The sequence below is a fragment of the Nestor notabilis genome, unplaced genomic scaffold, assembly GCF_000696875.1.
Source record: "Nestor notabilis isolate BGI_N333 unplaced genomic scaffold, ASM69687v1 scaffold21693, whole genome shotgun sequence".
Classification (NCBI taxonomy): domain Eukaryota; kingdom Metazoa; phylum Chordata; class Aves; order Psittaciformes; family Psittacidae; genus Nestor; species Nestor notabilis.
The window spans coordinates 14045-24520 of NW_009923029.1; the positions used below are offsets into that span (position 1 = coordinate 14045).

The 10476-nt window shown below is 52.0% G+C and overlaps 1 protein-coding gene across 1 annotated transcript in view; it reads left to right on the plus strand.

The window, feature by feature from the left end:
• Positions 1-2707: 2707 nt before the first annotated feature.
• Positions 2708-10476, plus strand: part of LOC104403669 (receptor-type tyrosine-protein phosphatase S-like) — a gene marked incomplete at its 3' end in the record, with an annotated part of 54781 nt that continues 47012 nt past the window's right edge. Inside the window, exon 1 of the mRNA XM_010011900.1 lies at positions 2708-2878. Coding sequence (XP_010010202.1) covers positions 2791-2878 — 88 coding nt within the window. The remainder of the gene's footprint in view (positions 2879-10476) is intronic.

The following is a 10476-nucleotide window of genomic DNA, read 5'->3' on the forward strand; positions in this document are numbered from 1 at the left end:
AAGAGGATTGGGATAGAGCCCTTGTGATTTGAGCGTTCCTCAAAGCCATTCCCACTTGCATTCAGCACTCCAGGAGGGCAGGAGAGCCCTGCTGGGTGGTGGCTGGCTTTCCACACATGGCATGTTCTATATTGTAGGCAGGAATCGTGCTGGGGATAAGGGTCTGTTTCCAGTCTCCCTATTGCCAGGGTGCTGCCAGGAAAGCAGAGCAAACTCCTGTCCCAGTCTCTCCTTGCTATCCATGGGGGATCCAGGTGGGTGCACATCTTGGTGTCCTGAAAATCCTATACCCAGGGGGAGAGAGGCAGTGACGTACCTGCTCTGAAGGATGAGTTGCTGGATTGAAGTTGACGTGTCCTAATATCTCTGCCAGCACTTTCTGTCTCCATCAAGGGCTGGGGAAGCACATTAGCACCGGAGCGGAAGTGTCACCCTCTGGCATCTCCTTCTCTAATCTTGGAGCTGTTGCTGTATCCCCTTTACCAGACCTTCTCTATCGGAGCCCGTTACACAGCATGAGGAGCTGTGTTAGATGTGGGAGAGCAGAGCTGCCAGGTTGCCCTCTTTAGATCAGGTGGAACATCTCCCTGACGTGCCTGTGTTCAGCTCCAGCACTGGGGGGTCGTGGGGAGATGCTGCATGGGGCAGTGCAGCCTCTTGGGTGCTCTGAGCCGTGGAAGGTCCCTGGTGCCACATTTGGAGAGCAGATGAGGCTCAAGGAGGTGTTTGGTGGCATTTACTGGGACTGTGGTGGGGGGGATATTGCTGAGCCAGCCCTGGAAAGGGGTAACAGAGAGAACTGATGTGGTTGGGAGGATGCTCTCTCTGACTTCGGCCCTGTCCCCCTCCAGCCTTGCTGGTGGGAACTAGGAACTGCATGGCTGGAGAAGGGAGAGCCAGCAAACAGCATCACGGTCCCATTTGTTGTGCTGGCATTGCCACCACGTCCCCAGTTTAATTAACAGTTCCCATCACAGCTATTCAGAATGTTCCCAGTCTCTGCTCGCCTCTGACAACAACAAAAGAAACCCCAATGCGTTGTTCTGTGCCCTGGAACCCTGTGAACCCCGTGTTAAGTCTGGCTGGAGCCTTTGTGTTTCTCTGAGTGTGTCTAGAACAAACATTTGCAGAGATTCCTAGTGGTATAATCCCAATTTGTTCTCTTTTTTGTGACAGTATCACTATTTCTGCTTGGTTTGCACAAGCCAGCGCTGAAGCACGATGGAGCTGGACTAACACAGAGCACACAGCAGAGGCTTTGTAAGCCTCAAAGTGCAAGTCCAAAGCTGCTGCTGCAAAGTTGCCCTTTAGGGCTGAGGACCTATGAGGACTTTGTGTTTATCCTGCCTCTGCTTTTCATTCTGTCCAGTCCAGCCTTGGAGAGTTAACAGGACAGAAAAAGATTAAAATGCCCCTTCACACTGCCTGTCCCGATGGTCTCTTACCCTGGTGTGTATCAGAAAGCTTAAGCAACCTCACTATCCCCTTAGTGCTTTGGAAGCCTTTGATCCTGTACAGTATCTCCTACCTGGCTCTTCTCCAAGAGGTGATAAACCCCGGGTTTGATTTTTAATTGGGGTAACTGATAGCAGGAAGGAGCCTGTACACATCTGAGAGCATCCTTCACACCACTGCGGCCCATTGTTCTGGTGCTCAGTGTCTGTCTGATGGAGGAACCTCTTCAGCTGCTGACCCTGTGAGGAGGTTGTGGCCGCAGTTTTCACTCTATTTTAAGCCCTTCTGGGGCAAAGCTCACCTCTGTCAGTGAAGGATGAAGCGTTTGCCAGTATTGACACACAGGACCGGGGTAGCTGCTAAGAATACAGCTCCCTTAACGCCATTCCAGCTTTGCAAAGGGATCAGGATAAAGCTGCAAGCAGGCAGCTCCGTTGGGAGCCAGGCGTTGTCTCCATGGGAATGTGCTGGCAGGGCAAGGGGGAGCAGGTTGGTGCTGAGCTTGTCACTGCCATGCTGATATGCTGCAGCTGTCCTGCAGCCGTGTTCTGCCACGGCCGGGGCAGAAGCATCAGGAGGAAACCTCTCCTGCGTCCTTTGGAGGCTGTGTTTGCTTGCTGTGCCTTAGGATCCATCAGGATCAACCGTGGTACCTCCTGCTCCAGGTTTTATCTGTGCCAGTTTTGCGTTAGCTCAGTAATGCTGCTCCTCTGTGTGTGTGGAAACTGAGGCACCAGGCAGCGCAGGGGCTCTGGGACATGCAGGAGAGCTGCTGTGATCCCAGCTATGGGAGGAATCCCAGGAGACTTCTCAGCGTGCATTTGCCTTCCAGGAGGGGCTCTGGGGCACCGACGCTGATTCCAGGGCTGGGTGGATGGGGTGACGAGAGCTGCACAGCACAGAACCTGCCCAGGCAGGGGAGCAATCCCTCAGCACGGCTCCTCAGCAAGCATCAGGGACATGGGAGACATCTCCTGCTGCTTCTTCCCTCTTCTGGGGGGGGACGTTTTCCTTCCCATCTGGGTTTCTTATGTGCCAGGTTTCTGGTTTTCTTTGCCTGCCCTGTGCTTATGTGGAAAAATTGCCCTTTCAGGGGATGCCTGGGCCCTGTCGGCTCCGATCCCGTCACACCTCACTGCTCCTTCCTCCCGTGTTTGGGGGGGAGAGGCCGATGGGTGTTCAGCCCTAAACAGGACGGGCTCTGGCAGTCGGAGCCTCCTTCTTCGTCCCTCTGAGTGTCTTTGTACATCCGCAGGTGCTGACAGCGCTTGGGACACGCTGCGAGTCCTGCTGACCCGGAGCCGTCCCGGCTGGGGCTGAAGGCCACTGCAGAGGATGAGGATCCTTCCCAGCCCTGGGATGTCTTCGCTGGTCTCCCTCGTGAACCTCCTGTCTGTGCTGCTGATAGGCTGCGCAGCTGAAAGTAAGTTACTCCGCTATTCCCCTGCTTTGAATCAGCCAGCTCTGAATCTCAGGTTGCCCCTAAAACTGCCGCAGAACTGGAGAAAAGGGAAGTACCTGACAGCTCCTGATGGAGCCTTCCTTCCCCTTCTCCCAGCCCCATCTCCACCCAGCGCGCCTATGTTGTCCTCTCCTGCTCTTGCCCTTTGGGCATGTCAGACACTAGTGACTGTTGTCATGTTACTTGCTGGGGATGGATTCCAAACAGCGTCCAAAGAAAGAATATTATGTTTCTCCTTCCCCTGAGTGAACCAAGTCCAGTTTAACACAGTTTCAGATTTGCTGCCTTTCAATTCTTGCTTTAAGAAATGAAAAGGGGAAGCAAAAGAACCCCAAGTGAAAATCCTCAGCGACTCGAATGTAATGTTCCTCCAACATGAAGGCTGATCACTTGGGATCAGTGGGGAATAGACTTTTCCAAGCTGAATGGATTAGGACTTTTTTCCTCCCCACAAAGCTGCTTGGAGCTGGTGAGAGGGCTGCTCTGCTCAGCACAGCCCGTGACAGCGTTTAACGTAATCGCTTCAGGATCAGGGTTTATTACCATGAGCAGATCCTGCTCTTGCTGGGAGGTGTGTTCTGACCAGTGCTACCAGTGCTTTGTCTCTCTGGGCAGTAGGTGACTGGTGGGGATACGTTTGCCCCTGCCTCGCTGCTGAGGTTGGTTTGGTTCATACTTATCCCCTCTTTGCAGGGAGACACGTTCATGTGCAGAAAGAGAATGTTTCCTTTTGCTCTTGGATGGTTCATTCTAGGGCTGCTTTTTTGGTGCATAGCTGCGGGTCAGGCTGTACCTCAAATGGTGCCACTGGTGTTCATGAAGACATACCCAAGCTTCAGTTTGAGCTACTTTGAGTAGCAGGAACAGAGTGGTGGTTGGCAGCAAGGAGCCTGGCACAAGCCTCTTGCCCAAGTATTTATCCAGGATGTTGCAGCCAGTGCTCTTGTAGGTTCTTTGTGAGCACCCAGGATAGATGGTTAAGGCTATGAGCACCTAGGGTAGATGGTCAAGCTAGCTGCTGTGTTCCACCTGCGCCCAGTTGGAATGAGTAGCCTTGTTGGCTTGTGAAGGTGGGCACTGGTGGTAGGTAGGCTGCTACCTGCACTGGCTCCTCCAAAAGCAGGAGACTGCAAAGCCGAAATCTCCATTCCTGGCTCTTCATGAAGTAGAGGGGATACTTCAGGTGGAAAATCCCATGTCAGGGCTCCAGGGGCCCATTCTTGCCCCTGGTTTGCTGTAACAGTCTTGGCTAAACCACTTTGTCCTCTTGTTTTCTGAGCAAGCAGCACAGCTTTGCAGGCGCAGATGGAGTGCGTGTGTGTGTGCAAGTGCCTCTCTGTGTAAGTAGGACCCTGAGTCATGTGCTGCAATGGCTGCATGCCTGTGAAAACTGGGGTCCTTTTAAGTGTACACTAAGCCCTGTGTGCTCACTGCTGGGAGTGGGCACTCTGCAGGATCCAGGCTGCTCAAAATCATGGCTCTGTGGCTTCAGTTTTCCCATGGGTTTGGTTTTGCTGGGAGGGAATGAGCATCTTGTCTGTCCTTGTCTTCCGTGGGGTGAGATCTCAGAGGTTCCAGCAGAGCTGGGAGATCTCATATGCTGTCTGACTGCTACGAAGCACTTCTGGTGGAAACCTGCCCTCAGGAAGGGCTGATGCTGGTCACACACACAGAAGACACCCGTTGTGTGGCCCAAGCCCTGCTGAAATCTGTCACTGCTCAGCAGACACCTTGCTGCTGGCAGCCAAGTTTCTCTCTTCTGTAGTTCTGCAGTGTCCTTGGATCCTGGACGGGGAGGTTTTGTGCTCTTCTAACTCCTGCTGCTCACAGATGTACACAGGGAACGTTGCAGGTTGCAGGACGCGGTGTCTGAGGTGGGGCTGCTTTTACCTGCTTGAGGTGCAGCTGAAGTTGGGCCAGACGTTGTCTCTGCTCCTGACCTGTAGCGCACATCAGCACCTCCCTGACCTGTCTGCCCTTGGGGCTGCCAGTTGTTGGAATTGCTCCGTGGCTGTTGCTATCTGCCTGCTGCTCGTGCCGAGTTGGTAGCTCCTGATTGTGGAGGGGCAGCTGAATTCCGCCTGGAGAGGCCTGGCACAGTCAGGAGCATCCGAGCTGGGCTGCAATGCTCCCCACTGAGGCATGCAAACAGCAAACAGCTTTGTCTGTCACAACTGCAGAGGCTGTGTGAGGAGCTGTCACTCTGTTCTGACAGTGTCCTCTCCCATCAGATGGCCCTGGGCTCTGTCACACTGCCTCTCCTGTAATCCCTTGGCTGCCTTCCATTTGGCTGGCGCTTGCCATGGCGCTGACCCGATTTCCTGCCCTAATTCACCAGAGGGGCTGCCAAGGCCTTGCAGCCCCCAGGGTGTGTGCAAGCCCAGCATCACAGGTAGGAAAGCCCTGGGCCTCTCCTGGGAAGCTCTTGGAGGGCAGCACCTTCCCAGCTTCGCAGGGGAACGGCTCCCCTTGCAGCAAAACATGGGGCTGAAAGCTGGAACTTGCCTCCTCTTCCAGTGCAGCACTGGAGGAGCTGTGGCCTCTGCAATCAAAGGGCCATTAAAATACTTCCCTTGTTTCCTAGGCTAATTGATCTCAGTCAGTGATTTAAATCTTTCCATGGCAGGAACGTTCTATTTAAAGGAAACTGCCATTTAAATTAAAAACCCAAAGCACCACAGCATTTTCTGCCTGCTGTTCTTCCTTGGGAAGCTGACGAGGATAATCATTGGAAGGTATAAAGCAGACCTGTTTGTTCTCTTTTTCTTCAGTTGTATATGGACACATTCTTTGTTTCTTCTGCGTGGTCAAGGGCAGCCACAGACCTGGAAATTGCCCACTCCATGATTATTTTCAATGGCCTCTCATTTACTGGAATGTATTATTTTGTTAAGGATTCGGCTGGATGTCGGAGCAGCATTAATCAGCATTGCTGCAGTGAGTTAGGGGAGACCTTTCCCCAGGAGCTGTGCCCAGACGTGCTGCACAGCCAGAGGCAGGACTTGTGCCCGTTAGAACTGGTAGAAAACCCAACAGCATGGACAGATGAGGTGTGGGTATGGGGCTGGGAAGGGAATAGTTTCCCAAATGGCTGGTGTACCTGCGCACAGAACCAAGCCTTGTTTTTCCCAGTCAAACCCAACCCGAGCCATGAAACCTCTGCAGTGAGCACCTTGAAACATCTCATTTTGTGCATAGGCAAAATCAGCCTCATCTCAGTGGCTGGAGCTGGATGGGATGTTTCCTGCCAGCACTGTGACAGAGTGGGTTTGACTGGGCCTTAGGGCAGTGGTCAAGTACTCCTGCCCTCCTCTGCTACCCGGAGGAGCAACGTGCCCACTCTTAAGTGCTCCTCAGTCGCAGATAAAAAGCTCCTTACTGTATAGAAATGTGGTGGGTTTGATAACTGAAATCAGCATGCTCACTGTTTTCAAGTGGAATTTTCCCATTGATTAAACCTTTACATTTTACAATAGTGCTTTGCTAATTGGTACTTTGCATACGCAGGAGGCTGCTGTGTGGCTCTCTCCACCCCAGCAAAGATTTAATAGCAGATGCAGTAGCAAACATTAGTTATTACTTAGGTTTCCTTCCTTTTGTAAGTGACATTACAGAACGCTTACTAGCACACTCTGAAGTATTACCATAAATAATTAAATCTAAATTGCAGTTGACAAAATAAAGGAATAAAGCCCCTTTGATGACGCATTACCCTGGCTCGCTTCCCTTTTCGTTGCCCTTGCTCCAGTGGTAAGTTGCAGAACACAGTCATTCATGCTGGGCTCATGCGTGCGGGGGGCTCTCGTGCTCCATGAGCTGCAGAGCATCCGTGGAGGCTGGCAGCAGATGGCAGCAGGGGCTGCACCACGCGTGTGGGGCTGGTGGAGAGGGTGGAAAACGTGTGGTGGGTTGGGAGAGGAGCTTGTGCAGGTCATAATCATAGGATCACAGCATGGTTTGTGTTGGAAAGGACCTTAAGATCATCCCGTTCTAACCCCCTGCCACAGGCAGGGACACCTTCCACTGGAGCAGGCTGCTCCAAGCCCCTGTGTCCAACCTGGCCTTGAACACTGCCAGGGATGGGGCAGCCACAGCTTCTCTGGGCACCCTGTGCCAGCGCCTCAGCACCCTCACAGGGAACAATTTCTTCCTTGTATCTAACCTGAACTTCCCCTGTTTCAGTTTGAGCCCATCACCCCTTGTCCCGTCACTCCAGTCCCTGATGAAGGTCCCTCTCCAGCACCCTTGTAGCCCCCTTCAGACACTGGAAGCTGCTCTGAGGTCTCCAGCAGCTTCTCTTCTCCAGCTGAACAGCCCCAACTTTCTCAGCCTGTCCATGTTCAGGCTGATGAAGCAGCACTGAATTCAGGAGCTGGTGCAAAGAAGAAAGGTGTGTGGAATGTGTGTGCTCCATGGCATGTGATGTAGGAGCTGGTGGCTGGCTGCAGGCTTGTCTTGCTGAGATCCAGATCACAGTGACTTAGAGATGGATCTGACTCCTCTCTGCTGAATGGTCCGTCCCATGCTTTTATCCACAGAGGATTAGCCTCCACAACAGAGCTCACAGCTTTTAGCTCTGGAGGTCCTGGCTTTGATCTGTTGTTGGCCAAGACAGCAGTTGTCAGATAAGATGGCTGTAAAAATCAAGGAGGCTCCATCTTAGACGTGTTAAGGCGACATCAATGGGAAGTGAATCTTCCTGCACTGTGGGAGAAAGCTGCTGCATTTGTAAGTGTGTGAGACTGGTACGTGACAACGCAACAGCACTGACCCAGGAGAAGGAAGATGTTGAAAGGAGGTGAGGCTGAATTGCCCCGCAAGCAACTCAGGTACATGACATTGTACCTGTTGGGGGTGAGGAGCTGGGGGGATACTGCAGAAAGACTTTTTCCCCATGGGTATGGGCTGAAGGGGTTGCAGAAGATAAGGTGGGGACATCTAGGAAGTTGTGTGGTCAGTTGGTAGGTGGTGGACTTTCTGCTTCGTGTCGCACGTTGTTCCTTCGGTGAGCAGTCTTCGTGGTACGCAAGAGAAGGCAGCATCTGAATTGCACCCTCCCAGAAGGCAGAGATCCCTGCTTCCCTCCCGGATCCTCTTGCTGCTTGTGTTCCACATGTACTGGTTGCCTTTGTAGGCAAGGAGATGCCTTGCTGTCCTTGTTTCTGAATTGCCCTTTCCTTTGCTGCCTTCTCCATCTGCCAGCTGCCACCCAGGCTGTGGTTGCTGAGGGTTCTGGACTAGTTGCCATCCCACTCAAGGACACTGAATTAAACGTCTGTGTCACCTTGTTTAAGTGCCTGATTAAATTAAACCTTCCCTGCTTGGATTGAGTGATGTAGCTCTTTGGCTCTTTTCTGTTTGCCTTCTCTAGGAACTGGAGAGGAAATAAGTCATCTTTTGAAGGAGCTTCCTTGGGGGCAGGAGATGCTGTCACTTCCCGGGTCTCAGCTGTGCCCCACACTGCAAATGCTTATTAGATTAATGTCTGCTGAGGAGCACCTGGGGACAGCAGCAGCCGCGGGTGCTTGGGACCCAGTCATGAGTGTCTACTGGTAAAGGATCTTTTCCAACCAGAGGTTCTTGCTGCTCAGCTTCATTAGATGGTTAAGTTGGGGGAAAAGAGCATCTGTTTGTTGTGTAAACAAGCGCCTTGTGTGGAAATGTCGTCTACAGAGTATTTGGGAGAGAGAAAAAGTATGTCTTCACCATACCTGGATGCCAAAATTAGGGCTTTCACTCTGCGTCAGGCTTTACCAGGAAGCCAATACTTAAGTCTTTGTGACTTTCCCCTTTGGGTGTCCTTTTCACTCAGACAGTTCTTGCACATGCTACCAGGAAAGACAAGATCTTCCTGGTTATCTCCCCAAGACCCTGGCTCACATCAGCTCTTTGTCTGCTTGGCAAGGGCTGTGTGGTTGTGTCTTTTCAAGACCAGCTAGATAGGAATCTCCGGGGTCATTAAAGGGAATCTCTGAGGGTATTCCCACCCGTTCTGTGGCCTGGCAAGCCCAATATTATTCTTAGAAGGCAAGCAGAGTGCTTTTCAGGGCCGCCTGACCAGAGGAATGTCATTCTTCAGTGTGTGTGGGATGGAATCTGGGCTCGAATTGGCCTGTGGGACACAATCTCTGAAGAACAGTTTTATTTACTCTGTGCCACTCTTCCCCGCCAGTCAAGGATGTTCTCTTGCAACTTAATTGGTCCCAGTTCCCACCTTAGAAAGCTGTGATGTTCCCTGCACTGCAGCTGCCTTTAATTTGGGGGGATTGTTGAAGTTCATGAACACAGTCACGTTTTATGCCATCTGCTGCACACTGAACCATCAGTGGGCCGGGCACTGAACGGGCATCGGGAGCATCCTTGCTCTGTGACTGCCCCTCTCAACCCTTCTGCCCTCCTTTTGCTTGCCTAGGTTTGCTTTTCTGAGCAAGGACTTCTCTTGCCATGGTGTTGTCTGGTGTAATTAGGCTCAGGCTTGGTTTGGGGTTCTCACACTGCAAACGCTAACCAGTCCTGTTAGGGCTTGGCAGAGGAGCTGCTTGTTCCGTCCAAGGGCACAGCAGATAACAGCGTGACTGGGGAAGAGATCACAGCTAACCTAGACCTGAAGAGTGCCAGGAGAGAGCATTTATAAACACGTTTTGGGCATCTACCAGTAAGACTTTGAAAAGGGCTGTTGCAAGGAGTGATTCACACAGTTGACACGGAATTTGGCTTGCCCTGCTTTCACAGGATCGTTGCGCAGAGAAGATTAAGCATGTCCCATCTTGCTTGTCGCAGACATGAAACATTGCTGTATCATGCAGGCTTACTTAAAAACCAGCGCCGGTACCTTCATCTCTAATGCACAGAATCATTTCTGGTGCCTTTTGAGGCCAAGAGGAAAAGCAGAGCTTCAAGGAAGAAAAAACCCCACCGAACGCCACAGAAGGAGCTGCGAGTGGTTTAGCATTCCACAAAGTTTCCCCGAGTCCTCCAAACCTTTAATTGACTCGGGAGCATAAAATTGAGAAGGGGAGAGAGTGTGAGAGCGTGCGGAGTGGCGCGAGCTCTGAATAATTTATTGTCCTTTGAAGTTGCAAGAGAAATCTCAGCCGCCTTGGGGAGCCCTTTCTGCCCGCTCTGAGAGGGTTTCTTCTCGGTTTCAGCTCATTCAGAGGCCGATAGTTTTGCATTTTCTGCATAATTAATAAGCACAGCTCCCCCCCCACCCCTCCCAGTGAGGAGACTTGGTGGGGGTTTTAATTAATAAAGGCAAATTAATTTGGCTCCGTCCTCTTCCTCCCTCACCTCCGTGGAGCTGGTGGGTTTATTCATCAGTCGGAGCGCGCCGTTGAGTGCCGGCGCTGACAGATCTTCAGCCTGGACTTGGGTCTCTTGGAATGAGTGTCTGAAATGACAGTGGAGGTATTGGAGTGGAGGACAGTGGAGGATAGGACAGTGGAGGTGATCCCGCCCCTCTACTCTGCTCTTTTGAGGCCTCACTTGGAGTATTGTGCACGGTTCTGGTGTCCTCAACATAAAAAGGACATGGAGCTGCTGGAGCAAGTCCAGAGGAG